The 25,822-nt window shown below is 33.8% G+C and overlaps 1 protein-coding gene across 1 annotated transcript in view; it reads right to left on the bottom strand.

Moving 5' to 3' along the window:
* The window catches only part of RAD51B (RAD51 paralog B), an 887,153-nt gene that overhangs the window by 512,237 nt on the left and 349,094 nt on the right, over nucleotides 1–25,822 (bottom strand). Inside the window, exon 7 of the mRNA XM_051977885.1 lies at nucleotides 20,282–20,289. Within this exon, the coding sequence (XP_051833845.1) occupies nucleotides 20,282–20,289 (8 nt within the window). The remainder of the gene's footprint in view (nucleotides 1–20,281; nucleotides 20,290–25,822) is intronic.

Here is a 25,822-nt window from a genome sequence, read left to right as displayed (position 1 = left end):
GAAATCCCAATTTCAATTCTCCTGATATATATTTAGCAAAGTATTTCAAAAACAACAACAATAAAAATATATTAAACTGTTTCCATAGTAATCATCACAAATTCATTTATTTATTCTCTAAAACAGACTGCCTGTTACTGGGATTTAGGGTTGTATTGCTTTTTGTTTTTTTAGAGAGGGGCTCATTTATTTCTTGTTTTATTTCTTTTACTGAGACTAGGTTATGTTTTCAAGCCCTATTAATCTGTTTGTTTTATGTTTCTGTAAATAATTGTTCCATCAATATTTACTAAGCACCTACTATATGACAAGCACAAAACAAACAAACAATTTCTTCCCTCAAAGAGCTTAAAATCTATTTCATTTAAGGTTTCAGTTTTATTGACATATGACTAAGGAAAATAATTTAAAATGATTTCCTTTATTTTGCCTTAATTTTTTGTGAATTCTCATTTTTTATTTTTAATAATGTTAATTTATTCTTACTTTTTGTATTTGGTTGGTGGTTTAATTCTTTTTCCCCTAATAAAAATCCTACTCCTATTGACTTATACAGACACACATATTATCTTTGTTTTTCTTTTTGTTATTCTTTTCAGTTTCAGAATTTCTATTTTGGTAATTTTAATTGGTTTTATAAAAATTATTTATTGCTTTTCAAGACTTTCCAATTCCATGCCCAATTCACTAATCTGTTCCTTCTTTCTTTTGTTCATGGAAACATACACATGTCTTAACTATTGATGGAATCTTTACAAAAAATCCTACTATATGGTCAATCATTGTAAAGATTCTATGAATAGGTGAAAGAGTCTATGAACAGGCAAAATGTTTATTCTCCTTCCTATTCTCATCCAATAGTTATCAAAATTCTAGGACATCAAATTCTTAAGAAATTCTGTAAAGGCAGTTAGGTCCTTTTTTTTTTTTTTTGGTGGTTATACCTGTTAAGTTATGAAAGGAATACTATATCAGTAATATATTAAAAAAATTATTGTAACAATTTTATTTTCTATTTTTAAATGAAATTCAGTTAATTATTCCTTAGGCATTTGGATATTATATCTTTTAAATGAATTTATTTTTCCTATTGCCTTTTCTGAGATAAAAATTAACTGCTTTTTTGTGAGTTAAGATACTAAGACACAGATTTTACTTTCAACCACACATCTTTATATCACATGTTTCTTATATATACTATATTATTGGATTCTGTCTTGTATATATTCTGCTATCTTCTTTTACTTTATAAATACATTCATCCCATTCATAGTTATGATTTCAATTGACTATTCCCTTCAATCTTATTTTCATACAATTTTCTCTGTTCCTCATTCTTTTTACTAAGAAGGAAGTAAAGAGAAAGTATATTTATCTCATGTTCTATATTTGATGCTATCTGTTTCTAATATCTGACCTTCACTTTATTTTTGACCAGACCCCAATAACAAATTCTTATTCTTCTTTTCTTTCATCCAGATCCCAATCACAAGTTCTTCCTTCCTTCATTTCATTTGTTCTTTGCTTCTATGAAATCTGAGCAGCTGTCTTTCACGTTTGGAAATATGACTTCCAGGCTCTGTTTGTTGTAATTTTATTTAAATAGTCAATGATTCTTGTATTATCTCTCTTTTGTCTGTTTTCCACTTCGATTATTCCTGATGTAAGATACATTTTCTTCTATTTCTTCGCTTTCTACACTGTTTTAATATTTTATATCTCAAAGAGCCATTAATTTCTATTTAGGCCATGCTAATTTTCAAGGAATTAGTCGAGTTGCTTAATCAAAGTTTTGTGTCACTCCCTGTTAAATCTTCTTCTAAATCTTTCCTACATAAATCTCATTTCCTCAATTCTTCCCTCAAGAATTTGCCTTTCATATATGAAATCATTTTAAATGTTTGTTTGCTTCCTTTTTTCTAGGAATTCCAGATGGTTTTGTGTTTAGCTCTAAGTGTTTCTTTAAAGCTTTACTTTTAAAAATATCTTACAATATTTTTTAAGGTTTTTTCTTGTGCATCCTTTTCATAGTAATAGTTTTTACTGTGATAATGATTTCCTTTTTAATCAGTTTTCAAACTTACTTCCTACATCAGAAATTTATGTAAATTAGCACTTCTATAGAAATGTCCAAACATTGTATCATCCTGCTTTTTATTATTTAGATTCTGCTTTGATTTAAAAGTAAAAGCAATTTTGTTTTAAAATTCTGAAGGAGGGACTTCCAGCCAAGATGGCGGAGAGGAGACACACAGTTTGTAAGCTCCGCGTTTTCTCTCACTATCCATTTCATTACAAGCCTCTGAATTAATGCTTGACTGAAAAAAAACCCACAAATAGTTAATAAGAGAAGATATCCTTGAAATTCGCCAGGAAAGGTCTGTTTTTGCTCGAGGGCGAGGACGGTTTTAGATCGGGCGCAGGCTGAGGGCAGGCAGGCAGCAACAGCAAGAGCACGAGAACAGACTGGAGAGGGGGTGGGGTGTGATCGCAGCCATCTCTGTGGGGAGAGTTTTGCTACAGGATTGCATACTTTGCCCTGGCAGCAAGTCAGCAGGACAGCAGAGAAGCTAAAAACACCAGGGGTGAAGAATACAACCCCAAACAGCTGGAGTCTCTCGGGACCTGTCCACCCCACACACACACACAGTGACTCAGCACGCTCTGGGATCTCAGAGTGCAGGCACAGCACAGTCCTGCTAGTGCCTCGCTGCTACCCCCACAGTCTGTAGAGGAAGCTCGGTAATACCACCCAGCCCCGCCCTCCCCCCCCCCCCCCAAGAAAGCAGTCTCCATTTAAGGTTTTTTTTTTTCTTTTTTTTTTCTTTGCTAGTTTGTCTTTGATTCTTTGACAAAATGAGCAAAAAACTGAAGAGGACTTTAACCCTTGCCAGCTTCTGTACAGATAGAGAGCAGACTCTAAATTCTGAGGAGACTAAAAACAGACTGTCTCCAGGTGAATCCCCAAAGGAGGAGATCATCTGTTCCTTAGCATAGATGAACCTCATAGAAGAAATTAAAAAGGCTCTCACAAGGTAGCTAGAAGAAAAATGGGAAAAGGTGAGGGAGGCTTGGCAAGAGAGTGTGGAGAAGTCATCCCACTCATTTAAAGAGAGTCTGGATAAAGAAATCAAATCCTTGAAAAATATGATTAGTGAAATGGAAACAGAAAACAGCTCTCTAAAAAACAAAATTGGCAAAATGGAAAAAAATTCCATAGAACAAAAGAACTCAATTGGACAATTAGAAAAAGATATAAAAAAAGTGAGTGAAGAAAATACATCATTGAAAATCAGATTCAAACAAATGGAATTGAATGACTCGAGGAGACAAGAAAAATCAGTCAAGCAAATCCAAAAAAAAAAAAAAATCAAACAATGGAAAAGAATGTGAAATAACTTCTTGGGAAAACAACAGACCTGGAAAACAGATCCAAGAGAGACAATCTGAGAATCATTGGACTCCCAGAAAAGCATGATGAAAAAAAGAACCTGGACACTATTTTCCAGGAAATTATCAAAGAGAACTTCCCAGAAGTCATAGAAATAGAGGGTAAACTAGACATTGAAATAATTCATCGATTATCTACTGAAAGGGATCCTAAAATCAAAACACCAAGAAATATAGTGGCCAAATGCCAGAACCCTCAGACTAAGGAAAAAATACTGCAAGTGGCTACAAAAACCCAATTCAAGTATCAAGGAGCCACAATAAGGATCACCGAGGATCTAGCAGCATCCACATTAAAGGATCGAAGGGCCTGGAATATGATATTCCGAAAGGCTAAGGAACTTGGTATGCAACCAAAAATAACTTACCCAGCTAGAATGAGCATCTTTTTCCAGGGAAGAAGATGGACATTTAACGAAGTAAGCCAATTTCGCCTATTTTTGATGAAAAAGCCAGAACTTGACAAAAAGTTTGATCTACAAATATAGAACTCAAGAGAAATCTAAAAAGGTAAAGATTAATCTTGGGAACTATATTTCGGCTATAAAGATGTATAAAGAATACACGTATACCTTGTTCTAGAAACTAGATGTGGAAAGGACATTGTACCAGAAAAAGGGTAAAGTTGGGGGTACTATATCTCATGAAGAGGCAAAGGAAACCTATTATATCTGAGAGAAAGAATGGAAGGGGATGCATATAGTGGGTATCTTACTGCCTTCAGAATTGGCTTTAAGAGAAAAATTTTAGACATATTCAATCTATGGTGAAACTTCTCCCACCTCATTGAAAAGTGAGAAGGGAAAAGTGAAAAGGGAAGGAATAAGCTAAGCGGAAGGGAATACGGAAACTGGGAGGGAAAGGGGTAAGATAGGGGGAGGAAATCTAAGGCAGGGGGAGAGATACTAAAAAGGGAGGGCTGTGAGAAGCAAGTGCTGCTCACAAACTTAATACTGGGAAAGGGGATAAGGGGGAAAAAAGGGAAAAAAGCATAAACAGGGGTTAACAAGATGGCTAGTAATACAGAATTGGTCATTTTAACCATAAATGTGAACGGGGTAAACTCCCCCATAAAGAGGAAGCGGTTAGCAGAATGGATTAAAAGCCAGAATCCTACAATATGTTGTTTACAGGAAACACACCTGAAGCGGGGAGATACATGCAGGATAAAGGTAAAAGGTTGGAGCAAAATCTACTATGCTTCAGGTGAAGTCAAAAAAGCAGGGGTAGCCATCCTGATCTCAGATCAAACAAAAGCAAAAACTGATCTAATTAAAAGAGATATGGAAGGGCACTATATCTTGCTAAAGAGTAGCATGGATAATGAAGCAATATCAATATTAAACATATATGCACCAAGTGGTGTAGCATCTAAATTCTTAAAAGAGAAATTAAGAGAGCTGCAAGAAGAAATAGACAGCAAAACTATAATAGTGGGAGATCTCAACCTTGCACTCTTAGAATTAGATAAATCAAACCACAAAATAAATAAGAAAGGAGTCAAAGAGGTAAATAGAATACTAGAAAAATTAAATATGATAGATCTCTGAAGAAAATGTAATGGAGACAGAAAGGAGTACACTTTCTTTTCAGCAGTTCATGGAACCTATACAAAAAATGACCATAAATTAGGACATAAAAACCTCAAACTCAAATGCAGTAAGGCAGAAATAGTAAATGCATCCTTTTCAGACCACGATATAATGAAAATTACATTCAACAAAAAGCCAGGGGAAAGTAGACCAAAAAATAATTGGAAACTAAATAATCTCATATTAAAGAATGATTGGGTGAAACAGCAAATCATAGACATAATTAATAACCACCCAAGAAAACAATAAAAATGAGACATCATACCAAAATGTATGGGATGCAGCCAAAGCGGTAATAAGGGGAAATCTCATATCTCTAGAGGCCTATTTGCATAAAATAAAGAAAGAGAAGGTCAATGAATTGGACTTGCAACTAAAAATGCTAGAAAAGGAACAAATTAAAAACCCCCAGTCAAACACTAAACTTGAAATTCTAAAAATAAAAGGAGAGATCAATAAAATTGAAAGTAAAAAAAACACTATTGAATTAATTAATAAAACTAAAAGTTGGTTCTATGAAAAAAACAACAAAATAGACAAACCGTTAGTAAATCTGATTTAAAAAAGGAAAGAGGAAAATCAAATTGTTAGTCTTAAAAATGAAAAGGGAGAACTCGTCACTAACGAAGAGGAAATTAGAGCAATAATTAGGAGTTACTTTGCCCAACTTTACGCCAATAAATTTGACAACTTAAATGAAATAGAAGAATACCTCCAAAAATATAGCTTGCCTAAACTAACAGAGGAAGAAGTAAATATCCTAAACACTCCCATCTCAGAAAAAGAAGTAGAACAAACTATCAATCAACTCCCTAAGAAAAAATCCCCAGGACCAGATGGATTTACATGTGAATTCTACCAAATATTTAAAGAACAATTAATTCCAATGCTAAATAAACTATTTGAAAAAATAGGGATTGAAGGAGTCCTACCAAACTCCTTTTATGACACAGACATGGTACTGATACCTAAACTAGGTAGGCTGAAAACAGAGAAAGAAAATTATAGACCATTCTCCCTAATGAATATTGATGCTAAAATCTTAAATAAAATATTAGGAAAAAGATTACAGAAAATCATCCCCAGGATAATACACTATGACCAAGTAGGATTTATACCAGGAATGCAGGGCTGGTTCAATATTAGGAAAACTATTAATATAATTGACTATATCAATAACCAACCAAACAAAAACCATATGATCATCTCAATAGATGCAGAAAAAGCATTTGACAAAATCCAACATCCATTCCTAATAAAAACACTTGAGAACATAGGAATAAGTGGACTTTTCCTTAAAATAGTCAGGAGCATATATTTAAAACCTTCAGTAAGCATCATATGCAATGGGGAAAAACTGGAACCTTTCCCAGTAAGATCTGGAGTGAAGCAAGGTTGCCCACTATCACTATTATTATTCAATATTGTATTAGAAACACTAGCCTCTGCAATAAGAGTCGAGAAAGAGATTAAAGGAATTAGAGTAGGCAATGAGGAAACCAAACTATCACTCTTTGCAGATGATATGATGGTATACCTAGAGAACCCCAGAGATTCTACTAAAAAGCTATTAGAAATAATTCATAACTTTAGCAAAGTAGCAGGATACAAAATAAATCCCCATAAATCCTCAGCATTTTTATACACTGCCAACAAAATCCAAGAGCAAGAGATACAAAGAGAAATTCCATTCAAAATAACTGTTGATAGCATAAAATATTTGGGAATCTACCTACCAAAGGAAAGTCAGGAATTATTTGAGCAAAATTACAAAAAAGTTTCCACACAAATAAAGTCAGATTTAAATAATTGGAAAAATGTTAAGTGCTCTTGGATAGGCTGAGTGAATATAATAAAGATGACAATACTCCCTAAACTAATCTATTTATTTAGTGCTATACCAATCAGACTTCCAAGAAAATATTTTAATGATCTAGAAAAAATAACAACAAAATTCATATGGAACAATAAAAAGTGGAGAATCTCAAGGGAATTAATGAAAAAAAAAAATCAAATGAAGGTGGCCTAGCTGTACCTGATCTAAAATTATATTATAAAGCAGCAGTCACCAAAACCATTTGGTATTGGCTAAGAAATAGATTAGTTGATCAGTGGAATAGGTTAGGTTCACAAGACAGAATAGTCAACTATAGCAATCTAGTGTTTGACAAACCCAAAGATTCTAACTTTTGGGATAAGAATTCATTATTTGATAAAAACTGCTGGGATAACTGGAAATTAGTATGGCAAAAATTACTTAACACCATACATCAAGATAAGATCAAAATGGGTCCAAGACCTAGGCATAAAGAACGAGATTATAAATATAAATAAATTAGAGGAACATAGGATAGTTTATCTCTCAGACTTGTGGAGGAGAAAGAAATTTATGACCAAAGGTGAACTAGAGACCATTACTGATCACAAAATAGAAAATTTTGATTATATCAAATTAAAAAGCCTTTGTACAAACAAAACTAATGCAAACAAGATTAGAAGGGAAGCAACAAACTGGGAAAACATCTTTACAGTTAAAGGATCTGATAAAGGCCTTATTTCCAAAATATATAGAGAACTGACTCTAATTTATAAGAAATCAAGCCATTCTCCAATTGATAAATGGTCAAAGGATATGAACAGACAATTTTCAGATGATGAAATTGAAACTATTACCACTCATATGAAAGAGTGTTCCAAATCATTATTGATCAAAGAAATGCAAATTAAGACACCTCTGAGATACTACTACACACCTGTCAGATTGGCTGACAGGAAAAAATAATGATGAATGTTGGAGGGGATACAGGAAAACTGGGACACTGATGCATTGTTGGTGGAGTTGTGAACGAATCCAACCATTCTGGAGAGCAATCTGTAATTATGCCCAAAAAGTTATCAAACTTTGATCCAGCAGTGCTACTACTGGGCTTATACCCCAAAGAGATACTAAAGAAGGGAAAGGGACTTGTATGTGCCAAAATGTTTGTGGCAGCCCTGTTTGTAGTGGCTAGAAACTGGAAATTGAATGGATGCCCATCAATTGGAGAATGGCTGGATAAATTGTGGTATATGAATGTTATGGAATATTATTGTTCTGTAAGAAATGACCAGCAGGATGAATACAGAGAGGCTTGGAGAGACTTACATGAACTGATGCTAAGTGAAATGAGCAGAACCAGGAGATCATTATACACTTCGACAATTATATTGTATGAGGATGTATTCTGATGGATGTGGATTTCTTTGACAAAGAGACCTAACTGAGTTCCAATTGATAAATGATGGACAAAAGCAGCTACACCCAAAGAAAGAACACTGGGAAACAAATGTGAACTATTTGCATTTTTGTTTTTCTTCCCGGGTTATTTTTGCCTTCTGAATCCAATTCTCCCTGTGCAACAAAAGAACTGTTCGGTTCTGCAAACATATATTGTATCTAGGAGATACTGCAACATATCTAACATATATAGAACTGCTTGCCATCTAGGGGAGGGGGTAGAGGGAGGCAGAGGAAAAATCGGAACAGAAGCGAGTGCAAGGGATAATGTTGTAAAAAAATTACCCTGGCATGGATTCTGTCAATATAAAGTTATTATTAAATAAAATAAAATAAAATATGAAAAAAAATTTTAAAAAAAGAATCTTGAAGGAGGCTTTATGAAAATCCTGAAAGTTTTCAGTGTTCTTAAAAGTAGCCTAATTTAGGACAAAGTTTAATCATTGTTCTGATGGTCTGAGATCAAATTCTTGATCCAGTTTGGGTCTCAGTGGCACAACTCTAAAGCTGTTACCTTGTTGGAGGTTCAATAGATAGCTTTTTACTTGAGGTACACTCAGCTAACTTGTAGGCTGGCTCTACATTCTCCTATGGATAGAACCTGCAATCTCCTTTAGGTGAGATGCCTTCACTGATCACTCAGGTACAGATCTTAGCAGAGGCTGCTAGCTAAAGCTGTGGTGCTATTCTGAGGTTTGAGTTACAATTGCTCACTTCTGTTCCTACTCCTTGCCTGGTATACAAGCTCAAACCTGTGACCTCTCCCTGTACAAGTCTTGCACCTGTTGCGTTTTAAGTCCACCTCTGCAGTCATGAGAGAAGTTTTCACAAAACAGTTTTTCGGACTAAACAATCCCCAATGCCTTCAGCAAGACTCTCTTTGTGACTCTGGGTTGGAAAAATGACTCACTATGTTTTCTTTTTGGTTTTTCCAATCACAACTCTTGGGGGAAAGCTCTTTCCACATCGTTGTTAGAATGGTTGGGCAACACCAGGCTGTACTACTTCCTCCAATTTCACCATCTTTGTTGGTCTCCCGATTGTTACTATATCTTTAAAATTCAAGAGAATCTTGAGCTATTAAATTTGTCTGTCATTATGTAAAGGATATTAACCAAGATTGTTGAAGACAAACTTTCTAAGAGAAATGAGTTTAACCTTTATCTTGCAAACAAATATTGAGAATTCTTGAGAAATGACTACTTATCCTGAAAAAAATTGAATAGTGTGAATATGCTTCCATAATTGAGAAAAAAGTGACAATTATACTTGTAAAAACAATAACAAGCATTTACTAGCACTACAATGTGCTAGACTATGAAGATATGAATACAAAGAATGAAACAATTCTTACTTCCAAGGAACTTATATTCTAATGGACCCCAAAGACATATGACAATATGGAGAATAAAAAGAAATATTGAGAGAATAGTTAAATAAAGCTTTCATTTAGATGTTACTGAATGAGTAGCACCTTCAAGAAACATTAGTATTACATAAGATGAGATGGCAGTACATTCCAGGATTGGTGGAAAGTCTTTCCAATGGCTTACAGAGTGGTAATAGAATTTAGTAGTAAAAATAATGCTTAAGGATGATGTGACAATGACAAATGAAAACAAGGAGAAGGCAAAACTTTTATTATGTTTGACAAAAGAATGGCGTTTACACTAGAGAGGACAGAAATGTCCTCACTATTTTATTTAATATTGTGTAAGGCAAGGTCATCAGCTGAAAGGTGGAAGTTTAAGAAGACAAGTAGCAAAAATAATAAATTAGAAGAGCTTTATTTGCTGCAACTGAGATTATATAAACACAAATTTGAAGTAAATAGTTCAATATAGTTTCATGATTTCCTAAAGTTCTATTCAGTAGCATGTAAACAGGAGAAAATGAGGCAGATAGACAGTAAGAACAATCCAAGGTTAGTAACTGACAAGATATAACTGACAATCTGAAAAATGTTGAAAGGATTCAACTATCTCTCTTGGGCAGAGCTTTCATAGTCAGCCAAATTTCTAATCTTTAGAGCTAAAACAAGACAGTGACCTAGAGAATAGCATCTATCAAAGTCACCACCAATTCTAATTACACAGATTCAAAATTTTAGATTATCTTTGACTTTTCATTCTGAATTGCCCCATAAATCCAATCACTTGCCATATCTCATCAGTTACAATTCCACAATATCTATTGGAACTGTGCTTTCTCTATATTTATTACTTCATACCAAATACCTGCACAAAGGAACTGTAAAGAACAAATCTGATCAGATCATTCCCCTAATTCAATAAATTACAATGGTCCGATGATCAAAGAGAATTTCCTTTGTATAAGTTATTAAAGTTTTTCACATTCAAACTTCAACCTATCACATACATTATCTTTTTTTCTAAATCTCTGTGTTCTAGCAGTAATTACAATGGCCATTTTGCTTTTTTCTCACATATACCTTTGACTTCTGATCTCAATGATTTCCAATGGCTACTTCCCATATGTAAAATGTATTTCAAATTCAATCTCTTAGAACTGCTTATCACATACTTCTTTCAAAACTCTATTCAAGAAATATCATCTCTATGAAGAGACTCCAGAACTCTACCTTTTACTACTCTCTCCTCCACTGTATGAACCTCAAGATCATAGAATTTTTCATTTTGTAATATCTACATTTTTGGATGTATATTCTAAATAAGCACATAATATTTGATTTTTTAAAATTTGAACTTCCCCCAGCACCTCAAACTAAATTACATCATCATCACATCACTATGATTGACTGTTAATGATGATGATAATCAACAACAAAAATGTTCATAATTGCTATGGGCCAGAATTTTGAACTTGAAACAAGGATGCTTACAAGGTACTAAGTGGAATTGATGAGACAATGGTTATCTAGTTTAGCATGGCTCAGTATGATTGATTTAATCTTACAACAAATAATGGTTTCCTAGTGATGTAATGATTGGTTTATACTCAGTGGAGCATATAAGCAGGGACTAGTAGCCACAGAAGACAAGCGCACTAGAAGCTCTTGAAGCCAAAAAGACAGAAATTCATTTCACTTTCAGTCAGGCTCCTAGTGGCTGGCCTTGGCCTCCTGCACTTTTCCCCCACTGAGACTGAGGCCGGTCTAAAAGGCTCTCCAGAAAGCTGCCCAGCCCTAAAAAGAAGATAATAAAGGATTTAGGTTTTAACATCTGGCTGTTACTGAACTGAAACAAAAGCTGCCCCAGAGACCCCAAGAAAATCAAATCGGAGAACACTACATTTTGGCACCTGAACGTGGGACCAAGAACCTTCATCTGTGACCCAGAAATTAGTGTGATTACAAGAAGGAAACTTTGTAAAGGGCTAAACGAGTGGCTCAGCTAAAATGGGACAAATGTTTAGAAAGGAGCCTTTTCCAATTCAAGGAATTTGTGTAGAGAGCATTGTCAGACTTATGAATAACTTGGGAGCAGATCATTGAACTTTTAGAAACATACAGTATATATCTCCTTGGTTCTCTAAGGAAAAATAATTAAATCCAGATGAGTAGAAATTAATAGGAGAGCAACTATGTGAATACTACAATGACAATGAACCTGACTCAAATTCCAGAGAAACACTTTATACATATATAACCTAATACAACTGGCTTTAGGGAATTATAAGTTATAGAATAAGGAAAAAGAACAAAGTGCAGGAGAAGGAGCATCCAGATAAACTGGATGAAAGGAATCAGATAAGAATGGAGTTAAGTACAATTCTGCATGTGGTACTTCACAGCAGGAGCCATTAGGGCATTCCTTATCTCATGACCCTCCCCCCTCAATTAATCCTTCATGGGTAGAGGGAGAAGGAGGAGAAGAAGAGGCAGTAACGCAATCAGCACCACCTAATAAGCAGCCTATGACAATATTACAAAAGGCATTAAAGCAAAAAAAGAAGGACAGGATATATATGATTTAAAAATAAATGCATACTCTGTGATTGAAGAGCTTGATTCTTCAGGTCAACAAAGGAGAAATACACTCCGTTTAATCTAGAAAAATTCAGGATTTGAAAAAGAGTTGTACTCTTTATGGGGCGACATCATCTTATGTTAAGATGTTACTAGATAATTTGGCTTATGAAATCTTAACCCCGAGTGATTGGAAATCTATAGCAAGGACATGTTTAGAACCTGGACAAAACTTGTGGCTTTCATAGTATAGTGAACTATGCAGGATACAAGCCCAATGCAATAGGCAAACTGGAATTAATATACCAATCACCTTTGACCAACTAGTAGGTAAAGGTCAGTATGCAATTTGGCACAGATTAATTACTTGCTTCGGTCCCAAGATGCAGCTACAAGAATTATGATAAGACAATTGACTAAGGAAAATGCTAATGAGGTTTGTAGAAGAATTATATGGGGACTACACAAAGATGCTCCTTTAGAGGAGATCATAAAACTCTGTGCAACAGTGAGCACAAATGCCTTTTATATCTAGGTTATGATAAACATGGGAAGACAGGGTCCTTCTTGGCAAGGGACTTCTAGAGAGAGTCTTCTGTGCTTTCAGTGTAGAAAAATTGGGCATCTGAAAGCCCAATGTAGGTATAGAGATAGAGTGAGAAGACAGGGTGAGAGAATAAGACCCAAAAAACCCTATGTCCAAAATGCAACCGAGGTTTCCACTGGGCCTCAGAATATAGATTAACCTAGGCAAATGAGAGACAGGGCCCAGCTCCAAAACCTCAAACCAAAAACAGGTGAGGCATGATGAAAACAGAGGTTATATCCAGAGAGTCTTTAAAAGTTAAGGCCTCTGATGTGATCAATCAGCAGAGAAGCAATCTGATAGAAGAAAAGGATTACATGATCAATCAGCCAAAAAGCATTCAGGTGGGAAAAGGGATTATAACTGGGGAGAATACAGGCTTTTTAATCCAACTGAAGGGCAGGATCCAGTGCAAGCAGCTCCAATATAATGAGCAGCTCCAATGTAATTGCCAGGTGATGAGGAGAGATCTAGAAAGTGCTGAATGGAAGGCTCCAGATAGGTTAACTGTTTGGGGGAGAGAGTTTGCTTGTATCTCTACAGATGGAGAAGGAATCAGATGGGTGCCAATGAGCTATATTCACCTTGTCCATCGGAGAGAGACAGAAAAAAGAAAAAAATCTCAAAGCAAAGGAGAAGACCTAAGAAACATCTGACACTGAAAGAGCATGGTTGATAATGAGGCTGTTACAAAACTTTAAAACCAGCAGGAATCATTGGATTTACTGAGATAAAAAATTGTTGATAGACTGTTACAGAACTTCAAAATGCACTAGAATCATTGGATTCCTTAAGATAAAAAAAAATTGTTGATAAGACTGTTATAAAACTTCAAAACCAGCAGGAATCACTGAATTCTCTGACACATGATGAGACTATTGCAGGATTTCAAAACTTACAGGAATCATTGGATTCCCTACACACACGAAGTAATGGATAATCGATTGGTTTTGGACTATTTCTAGAACTTATGGACATGAACAATTCCTCATGTTGATTCATGTTCTTTGTCACATCACTACTAACCTGTGATATATTGCTATAGGCTTACGTAATTTATGTAATCATGTGTAATAATTCCCATGTTGATGGATTTATGTATACCTGTTTCAAGTGAGTCCCTTTAGAAATCCGCTAATCTGATTTGATTTCCTATTTCCCTTTAGTGTTTTCATCTTCCTTCCTGAAACATCAGGGAGGGCGCGATCATCTCCTTTTATGGTGTTTTCACCCCTTTTTTGAGGAGTCAGGAAAGGCATGATCACCTCCTTTTTTGGGGTTCTCACCTCCTTGAGAAGTCAGGGAGGGCATAACCACCTATGTTCTAAAAAAAAGAAAGCAGGAGATGTAATGGGCCAGAACTCTGAATTTGAAACAAGGATGCTTACAAGGTACTAAGTGGAATTGATGAGACAATGGTTAGTTATCTAGTTTAGCATGGTTCATTATGGTTGATTTAATCTTACAACAAATAATGGTTTCCTAATGATATGATTGGTTTATCATCAGTGTGGAGCATATAAGCAGGGACTTGTAGCCACAAAGAGCAAGCATACTAGAAGCTCTTGAAGTCAAAAAGACAAATTCATTTCACCTTCAGTCAGGGTCCTGGTGGCTGGCCTGACCTCCTGCACTTCCCCCACTGAGACCAAGGCCGGTCTAAAAGGCTCTCCAGAAAGCAGACCAGCCACATGAAGAAGATAATAAAGCATTTAGGCTTTAACACCTAGCTGTTATTGAACTGAAACAAAGGTTGCCCCCAAGGACCCTAAGAAAACCGAATCGGAGAACACTACACATAACTGTCATTAATTTCATCCTGGCCTCCTGGTAGCTAAAAGACATGATCATATGGCTAAAATTATATATCACAAATTAAGTATCCTTTACAAATTAGCAGAAAACAAATTCCTTGAAACAAATAAAAATCCTAGAAAATAAGTGAATTAGAAGTAGAGTAATATTACACAGTACTATTAAGAACAAGCATCCAAAAATAAAAATTCATCCATAAAAATTAGCCTATTTAATGGATATCCCCATAGTAAATAATAAATATCATGGAAAGAAAAGACCCAGTATGGAAATTAAAACTATATGGAAAACAAGATGAGATAAACATTATCATATTCTCTTCTACTCAAGTTGGACCTATGATGCTTTCAGTGAGTCAACAAGAAGAGCTTCCAAATCAATACTTTTATTCAATTAAAAAATAGTCATTTTAATCATCTCTATACAAGATCAAAATATTAAAACTACCTTCATATCTTTTCCATCTAAACTCCTTCAAAAATATCAGAACAAGATAACAATGAGGAAAGTACCAACAACAATAATTTCAATTTTACCTTTTATTAAGACTTAGACTTATACAAAGAACTACTTTATTAGATAAGCAGTATGAGAATTATTTTTCTCACAGGTAAACCAAAATTCAGATAAGTAAAATAACTTCCTTATGGGTCACACAATTAAAAAATTTGAAATATAGAACCTGAATTCAGGTCTTTTAACTGGACTCTTTCCATTACATAATGTCTGATGAATAAATGAAATCAGCACACATAAGGAGAAATGAAATGCCTTCTTTAGCAAACTCACTCAGAAAAAACAAATGGCAAGATTCCCAAATAAGAGCCTGCAAAATTTAGGCCTTTACAAGAAAAACAAAGCAGAATTCTGTTCAATTAAGTGGTAAATTCTAAACAAGAGTAATAAACATAATGGAAAGTATACTGTTGATAAAACAGACTATTTTTCAGAAGATATCAGTGGCTGATCAGGAACCAGAACAAATGGTCTCTTTTTTCTAGTCTATTACTAAGCCTCACTGAAATTAGAAACAAAAAAAGTGCACCTGTATTTCTTTCTTCCACCTCTAATCCAAACCATCATTAAAGGGATAGGAGGAGAGATATTACAAGAAAAGTAAATGCATGACCATCCTATCATGAAACTGCCCAAATGTATAGTGTAACACCATACATTTCTATCATGAAACTGCCCAAATGTATAACACCATACATCTCATAAATCACCACATTGGGGAATTAAAAGAAAAAAAGAAACAAAACAAAACAAAACAAAAACCAACACCTCTCATCAATAACATTCTAGAATTGCAAAATTAAATAGTAATTCAGGTAAGTAAGTACTTTAGAATTGTGCAACCCAGTCATATATGTATAGGACACAGTTCTTCATAAGTTAGAAGGAAACAGTTTGTGCAAAACAAGAACTTTCTGTTTCTTTAAAGTAACCAATATATTAAAGGGTTCTATATTTTTTAGAATTGTGGATGACCAAAAAAATGTGAAATTTATTTTTAGAACACAAAAAGTATGTTTCCCCCATTCCCAAACTCAAAAGATTTAGATAATTTTATTCAAATTTCCTACCAAATTAGTGTTTGAAATAAAAAAAATTTAAATGTTAGCATAGAAAACAATTTTTATTTTTTTCAATATATATTTTTTTCTTTTTTTTTTAAAAGGATCAAATGAGGTTTAATTTTTATTTTATTTAATAATAACTTTGTATTGACAGAACCCATGCCTGGGTAATTTTTTACAACATTATCCCTTGTACTCACTTTTGTTCCGATTTTTCCCCTCCCTCCCTCCATCCCTTCCCCCAGATGGCAAGCAGTCCTATACATGTTGAATAGGTTACAGTATATCCTAGATACAATATATGTGTGCAGAACTGAACAGTTCTCTTGTTGCACAGGAAGGATTGGATTCAGAAGGTAAAAATAACCCAGGAAGAAAAACCAAAATGCAAACAGTTTACATTAATTTCCCAGTGTTCTTTCTTTGGGTGTAACTGCTTCTGTCCATCATTGATCAATTGAAACTGAGTTAGATCTTCTCTTTGTCGAAGAAATCCATTTCTGTCAGAATACATACAGTATCATTGTTGAAGTATATAATGATCTCTTGGTTCTGCTCATTTCACTTAGCATAAGTTCATGTAAATCTCTCCAAGCCTCTCTGTATTCATCCTGCTGGTCATTTCTTACAGACCAATTCTATAATATTCATATACTACAATTTACCTAGCCATTTTCCAATTGATAGGCATCTATTCATTTTCCAGTTTCTAGCCACTACAAACAGGTCTGCCACAAACATTTTGGCACATACAGGTCCCTTTCCCTTCTTTAGTATATCTTTGGGGTAGAAGGCCAGTAGAAATACTGCTGGATCAAAGGGTATGCACAGTTTGGTAACTTTTCGGGCATAATTCCAGATTACTCTCCAGAATGGTTTGGATTCGTTCACAACTCCACCAACAATGCATCAGTGTCCCAACAGAAAACAATTTTTAAATGTAGTTCTATTAATTCCACTTAAAAGGCATTTAAAATCACAAAATCTTTAAAATAGAAGGGCAATATAAGATGCGATTGAATCTCCGAATCATTATAGAAATCTCCTCAAACATATCCCTGTCTTCTTTACCTTCTGCTAAAATGGAACCTCCTAAGTGTGTTCAATTGCATTAGAGTTCATATTTTTTAAAAGTGCTTTCTTTAAAGAGAATATAAACATTCTACCCAGAAATCACTAACCATTAGTATAGTTATACCATCAGGTACTCTCTTCCTATACTGCAGTATAATACTAGTACACACATTTTTTGAGTCATAGATATTAATACCAGTTATTCACTTTAAAAAAAAAAAACACTTAATTTAGTGTCCAGCATATGGAAGACATTATGCAAGGGACTGAATGAACCAAAGAATTAATAAGGGCTTTTTAAACATTCAGTATGTGCTAAAAGCTAGAGATGCAAGTGGAAAAGCTCAATAATCCCAGATTTAAAGGAATTAACTTTATAATAGTGATAATATACAAAAGAAAATTGAGGAAGGCATAAAATTCCTAAGCATGCAACCTAGTAACTGAAAGCAAAGCCCAGAAGTTTTTGGTTTAATTAAATAGTTAAGATGACAAGGCCAGAGAAATAAAACTACAGCATCTGAGAAGGCAGTAGCAAAACAGATAGTGAATCAAGATGGTGTTCTATCTCAATATTTCCATTTCAGTAAAATCTGGAGACAAGTTACAGCACAACCAATCTGGAAGGCAAGGAAGGGGAGCGTTGATATTGATATTCTTTTGCCCAGTCATGGCAGTGGTCTATGACAGTCTGGCTAGAAGGGAAAAAGAGTTAAAGGCCTCTGGCAGTAACAGTAATTCTATTTAGCTAAAAACAACTATAGAAATAGTTCAAGTTCTGGTATAGAAATTATTTAAGTTCTGACCTTAAGTACATCCTAGTGGAGGGATACAACACGCACCTGGATAAATAAATATAGGGCAAGTGCAAAACAAATATGAAAAAAATTCAAGATAGGGAAGGTATTAACCAATGAGGGCATTAGCAAGGACTCTATAGAAGGTGAGTCACATATGGAAGCCCCTGAATGAGTCTTAAATGAAGCCAGGGATTCAAAGAGGCAGGGGGAATTCCAAGCATGGAGGGGAAGTGGGGGAAATATGCCATAATGAAATGGCATGAGAGCAGGAGATGGAATGTTACACTGAGGTAACAGTTTGGTTGGAATGAAAAGTATGTAAAAAGGATTAATATAAAACACTTCTAGAAAGGCAAGATGAAACCAGATGGAGAAGGGCTTTCAATATCCAACACAGGAATTACATTATAGTCTAGCAACAAGGAGTCACCAAAACTTCAAGAGCAAGGAAGTGACAAGGTAAGACCTGTGTTTTAGGAATATTATTTAGGCAGTGTGTGGAACAATAGCGATAACAAAAACAATCAGATACTCTCAGAGTAAGAAAAAGAAAAAGGACTTTGTTAGTCTAGTGAGAAAAGACATCTCCCATCTAACAAGGTGTTTATCAGTATAAGGAGTGCAAAGTATACACTGCAAAACACAAGAGTAAACAAAACAAAAGCAATTAGAAAAATATAGGACTTATCAGCTGCCACAATAAAAGGCCACAGGTCCTGAAATCACAGTCTGCTGACAATGTGGCCAAAAATAACATCCATAATTTTTGTTTTATGTTTTTGAATGAGAAAAAAATGGACATTTAACAAACTTGCAGATTTTCAAGACTTTTTACCAACTAAACGAGAACTTAACAGAAAATTTAACAAATAAAAGCCAACATCAAGGGTCAATTTTAAGGAACTCGACATGGACAAACTGTTTAAAAATGGACAAATTGTTTATGTTTTTTATGTATCATATGTTTAAGATTCACATCAGCAGTAGGATCAAGAGAAAGATTAGCAGAGTTACGATAAAAATAATAATCACATAATAAAAATTAGGTGCACAGGAAGCACATACACAGAGATACTTGAAGAGGGCTCTTAAAACCTACTTACATCAGGAATAGATTCAGTAGACTAATGCTACATACATAGTATGAAGGGTATAGTACCCTCCAAAATCTATAAAGAAATAAAGGGGAAGGAATGGGCAGATGAGGAAGCAAAGAGAGAGAGAGGGAAAATGATAAGGGAAGGATCCTTGGGTGGGGAGAGGTTAAGTAATTAATCAGTTATGGACCAGAATTGAATTAGTCAGTAGGGAAAAGAAAACACATGTATGTAAGTATGTGGGATATATGTGTGTATGTATGTGTGTGTGTCGGTATACACACACACACACACACATACACACACACACATACACATTTACATGTATACATAAATATATCCTTTTTTAAATTGTAGCTTTCCTTGGGGGTAGTTGGGGGATGAAAGGAAAAAAAGAATAAAATTAATGAGGTAAACAGCAGGAAACAAAAGGACAATTTACAATAAGGTAAAGAATAAAATAGATATTCATAAATACAATTTCTTTTACAAATATATATATTTTCTAGATCAGAAAATCTGTTGTTATATATTTTGTATGCTTCCTGATGTTGTGCTGGATACATGAAAATACTCTCTTTTGTTTTGCTTTTATTTTGTTTTGCACTCTTCTATTTTTTTCTTACTATTTTTTAAACATAAAACAAATTTTTAAAAATCCAACTTATTAGGTAATAATATTCTCTCTATCACATATTGATTTTAAATGCAAAATTAAAAATAGTCTTACCAAAATATGAAGCAAGAGAATAAAGTCAAGAGGATACTCATATTTCTTTGATAGGAATGAAACAAAGAACTTTGCTATCATGAATTAATTACATTTTTGCCAGTAAAGTCTACTTTTCAGACTAAGAATCTGAGTTACAGAGGCAATTAAAAAATTTATATTAAATGTCTCAAAACATCATCAGTTGAAATAAGAATAGAAAAAATATAGGATCCCTTATGACTAGTATTTGGAGTGCTCTTCCATTCATTGAAAAAAGATTGTATTGTAAAAGTTTCCTGTTAAAGGAAAAGCAAGACAGCTTAAGAGTATTACACAGTGAATTATTCACAGTTAAAACTGAGGCAAATATAAAGTTGAAATCCTGTTCCATGAAAATGAGGAAAATATTACGCTATTTAACACTTTTTAAAGAAAATAAATTAACAAGAAAATCTCTTCATTTATTTTGACCAACATACTCATTTTCAGCTCTTAAAAAGTAATGTACCCACAGGAGTGTTTAAATTACTTTGGAAAAAGTAAAATGATTAGTTGTGTTGTCTTTATCAATGAAAATTACAATTTCTTTTTATCTGTAAAACCATAGATAACACATTGCTCTGTTACTAAAGTCACTTATTTTACACATGCATTGAAAATGAGTTCAGAAGATTTTGAAAGATATTTTAAAATAGTTTGTCAAGAAACCAAATGCCTAATATTACATGTGACTTTGACAATTCATATTACCAATGACTTTATTGTAGTCCATATATTTTCTTTTTTTTCACTTCTTTATTATTATTATTATTTACAAGATATATGCATAGGTAATTTTTCAGTATAGACAGCTGAACTGGAACTTTTGTTCCAACTTTTTCCCTCTTTCCTCCCTCCCCTTCCCCTAGATGGCAGGTTGACCAATACATGTTAAATATGTTAAAGTATAAGTTAAATACAATATATGTATACATGTTCAAACAGTTAATTTCCTGTATATAAAGAGTTGGACTTTGAAACAGTGTACAATTAGCCTGTGAAGAAATCAAAAATGCAAGCAGACAAAAATAGAGGGATTGGGAATTCTATATAGTAGTTCATAATCATCTGCCAGAGTACTTTCTCTGAGTATAGCTGGTTCAATTCATTACTGCTCTATTAGAACTGATTTGGTTCATCTTCATTGTTGAAGATGGCCAGGTCCATCAGAATTGATCATCTTATAATATTGTTGTTGAAGTATATAATGATCTCCTGGTCCTGCTCATTTAATTCAGCATCAGTTCATGTAAGTCTCTCCGGGTCTTTCTGAAATCATCCTGCTGGTCATTTCTTACAGAACAATAATATTCCATAATATTCATATACCACAATTTATTCAGCCATTCTCCAATTGATAGGCATCCACTCAGTTTCCAGTTTCTCGCCACTACAAAGAGGGCTGCCACAAACATTCATGCACATACAGGTCCCTTTCCCTTCTTTAAAATCTCTTTGGGATATAAGCCCAGTAGTAACACTGCTGGTCAAAGGGTATATGCACAGTTTGATAGCATTTTGAGCATAGTTCCAAATTGCTCTCCAGAATGGTTTGATGTATTCACAATTTCACCAACAATGTATCAGTGTCCTAGTTTTCCCACATCCCCTCCAGCATTCTGCGTTATCTTTCCCTGTCATTCTAGCCAATCTGACAGGTGTGTAGTGGTATTTCAGAGTTGTCTTAATTTGCATTTCTCTGATTAATAATGACTTGGAGCATCTTTTCATATGGCTAGAAATAGTTTCAATTTCTTTGTCTGAGAATTGTCTATTCATATCCTTTGACCATTTATCTATTGAAGAATGTCTTGATTTCTTATAGAGTCAATTCTCTACAGATTTTGAAAATGAGGCTTTTATCAGAACCTTTGACTATAAAAATGTTTTCCCAGTTTACTGCTTCCCCTCTAATCTTGTCTGCATTAGTTTTGTTTGTACAAAAACTTTTCAATTTGATTTAATCAAAATTTTCTACTTTGTGATCAATAATGATCTCTAGTTCTTCTTTGGTCATAAATTCCTTCTTCTTCCACAGGTCTGAGAGGTAAATTATCTTATGCTCTTCAAATTTATTTATAATCTCATTCTTTATGTCTAGATCATGAACCCATTTTGATCTTATCTTGGTGTACAGTGTTAAGTGTGGGTCAATGCCTAGTTTCTGTCATACTAATTTCCAATTTTCAAAGCAATTTTTGTCAAATAGTGAGTTCTTATTCAAAAAGCTGGGGTCTTTGGGTTTTTCAAACACTAGATTATTAAGGTTAATAGTTGTTTTGTCCTTTGAACATAACCTATTCCACTAATCAACTAGTCTATTTCTTAACCTATACCAAATGGTTTTGATAACCGCTGCTTTATAATATAATATTAGATATGGTACAGGCAGGCCATCTTCATTTTTTTTTTTCATTAAGTCCCTTGAAATTCTTGACATTTTGTTTTTCCATATGAACTTTCTTGTTATTTTTTCTAGGTCATTAAAATAGTTTTTTGGGAGTCTGATTGGTACAGCACTAAATAAATAGATTAGTTTAGGTAGTATTGTCGTCTTTATTATATTTGCTTGCCAAATCCAAGAGGATTTAATATTTTTCCAATTGGTTAGATCTGACTTTATTTGTGTGGAAAGAGTTTTGTAGTTTTGCTCATATAGTTTCTGAGTTTCCCTTGGCAGATAGATTCCTAAATATTTCATACTGTCATTAGTTACTTTAAATTGAATTTCTCTTTGTAATTCTAACTGTTGGTTTTTGTTAGTGATATATAAGAATGTTGATGATTTATGTGAGTTTATTTTGTATCCTGAAACTTTGCTAAAGGTGTGTATTATTTCTAATAGCTTTTTAGTAGAATCTCTGAGATTCTCCAAGGTAACCAATCATCAGCAAAGAGTGATAATTTGGTTTCCTCATTACCTAATTTCTTTAGTTTCTTTCTCAGCTCTTATTGCCAAAGCTAGCATTTCTAATACAATATTGAATAGTAATGATGAATTTGTTTCACTCCTGATCTTATTAAGAATGCTTCCAATTTATCCCCATTACATATGGTTTTAAATAGATGCTACTGATTATTTTAAGGAAAAGACCATTTAGTCCTATACTCTCAAAGTGTTTTTGATAGGAATGGATGTTGGATTTCATCAAATGCTTTTTCTGCATCTATTGAGATAATCATATGGTTTTTGTCAATTTGGTTATTAATATGGTCAATTATACTAATAGTTTTCCTAATAGTGAACCAGCCCTGCATTCCTAGTATAAATACTACTTGATCATGGTGTATTATCCGGGGGATGATTTTCTGTAGTCCTTTTGCTAATATCTTGTTTAAGATTTTAGCATCATTATTCATTAGGGAGATTGGTCTATAATTTTCTTTCTCTGTTTTCAATCTACTTGGTTCAGGTATCAGTACCATATCATAAAAGAAATTTGGTAGGACTCCTTCAATCCCTATTTTTTCAAATAGTTTATATAGCATTGGGGCTAATGGTTCTTTAAATGTTTGGTAGAATTCACATGTAAATCCATCTGGTCCTGGGAATTTTTCCTTAGGGAGTTAATAGCTTGTTCTATTTCTTTTTCTGAAATGGGACTATTTAAGCAATTTACTTCCTCCTCTGTTAATCTGGAAAGGCTATATTTTTGGAGGAAGTCATCCATTTCACTTAAGTTATCAAAATTATTGGCATAAAGTTGGGTAAAATAACTCCTTATTATTGCTCTAATTTCCTCTTCATTGGTGGAAAGTTCATTTTTATTTTTAAGACTAACAATTTGATTTTCCTCTCTCCTTTTTCTAATCAGATTTACCAAAGGTTAATTTATTTTATTGGTTTTTTTTCAAAAAACAACTCTTAGTTTATTAATTCAATAGTTTTTTTTTTACTTTCAATATTATTAATTTCTCCTTTTAATTTTAGAATTTCAAGTTTAGTATTTGATTGGGGGTTTTTAATTTGGTCTTTTTCTAGCTTTTTAAGTTGTAAGCCCAATTCATTGATCTTCTCTTTCTCTATTTTATTCAAGTAAGCCTCTAAAGATATAAAATTTCCCCTTATTACTACTTTGGCTGCATCGCACAAATTTTGGTATGATGTCTAATCATTGTCATTATCTTGAGTGAAATTATTAATTTGCATCTATAATTTGATGTTTCACCCAATCATTCTTTAAGATGAGATTATTTAGTTTCCAATTTTTTTTTGGTCTATTTACCCCTAACTTTTTGTTGAAGGTAGTTTTCATTGCATTGTGATCTGAAAAGAAAGCATTTACTATTTCTGCCTTCCTGCATTTAATTTTGAGGTCCTTATAATCTAATATATGGTCAATTTTTGTGTAGGTTCCATGAACTGCTGAGAAGAAAGTATACTCCTTTCTGTCACTATTCAGTTTTCTCCAAAGATCTATCATATCTAGATAAAGATGGCTACTCCTGCTTTTTTGACTTCACCTAAAGCATAATAGATTCTGCTAAAGCCTTTTACCTTTACTCTGTATGTAGCTCCCTGCTTTAAATGTGTTTCCTATAAACAACATATTGTAGGGTTCTGACTTTTGCTCCAGTCTGCTTTCTGCCTCCCCTTTATGGGAGAGTTCATCCCATTCACATTTATGGTTAAAATGACTAATTCTGTATTTCCTGCCATCATAATATCTCCAGATTATGCTTTTCCTTTTCTTGTCCCCCTTTACCTTCTTCCCTAGTATTAAATTTATGGGCTCAACTTGCATCATGCAGCTCTCCCTCTTTAAGATCCCTCCTGCCTCCCTTTGAATTCCTTCCTCTTTCTTGTACCTTTCCCTTATTACTCTTTTTCCTTTTCCATTTCCTCTCCCATTTTTTAATCAGATGAGAGAAGATTCTCTGTAAAACAAATATGTCAATTATTTTCTCTTTGAGCCAACTTTGATGAGAGTAAGATTCACTCAATGTTCCTCCCCCTCTCTAAGTTCCCTCAGATATGATAGGTTTCCTTTGCCTCATCGTGGGATGTAGTTTCCCTCTTTTTATTTCCCCTTTTTCCTTTTTCTGATATTATCCCCTTTCAATTTCTACTTCCCTTTTTTAATGTTATTTCAGTAAAATCAAATTATTTATGTGGTTTTTATGTATATCCACAAAAGAAATACAGTTCTCAAGAATTCCTTTTACCTTTTTCTGCTTCTCTTGAGTCCTATGGTTGGAGATAAAATTATTTATTTAGATCTGTTTTTTTCCTTAAAAACAAATAAAATTCCTGTTTCATTAAATGTCTATCTCCTTCCCTGGAAGAAAATGCTCATCTTAGCTGGGTAGTTTATTCTTGGCTGCATTCCAAGTTCTTTTGCCTTTTGGAATATCAGATTCCAGGCCCTTCGATCCTTTAAGGTGGAGGCAACCAGATCTTGAGTGACCCTTATTGTGGCACCTCGGTATTTGAATTGTTTTTTCCTGGCTGCTTGTAATATTTTTCTTTAGTCTTATAGTCTAAAATTTGGCCACAATATTCCTTGGAGTTTTTATTTTAGAGTCTTTTTCAGAAGGTGTTCGATGAATTCTTTCAACGCCTATTTTACCTTCTGGTTCTACTACTTCTGGGCAGTTCTCTTTGATGATTTCCTGTAAAACAGTATCTAGGCTCTTTTTTTCATCATAATTTTCGGGAAAGTACAATGATCCTCAGTTATCTCTCCTAGATCTATTTTCCAGGTCTGTTGTTTTTCCAAATAAATATTTGACTTGTTTTCCTAATCTTTCTTTCTTTTTTTTTTTTTTTTTTTTGGTTTTGCTTGACTGATTCTTGATGTCTCAATTTCTATTTGCTCAGTTCTGATTTTTAGTGAGTTATTTTCTTCAT

The sequence above is a fragment of the Antechinus flavipes genome, chromosome 2 (assembly GCF_016432865.1).
Source record: "Antechinus flavipes isolate AdamAnt ecotype Samford, QLD, Australia chromosome 2, AdamAnt_v2, whole genome shotgun sequence".
NCBI lineage: Eukaryota > Metazoa > Chordata > Mammalia > Dasyuromorphia > Dasyuridae > Antechinus > Antechinus flavipes.
The sequence above is the reverse complement of the archived record's forward strand: the minus strand, read 5'-3'. Positions and strand labels throughout refer to the sequence as shown.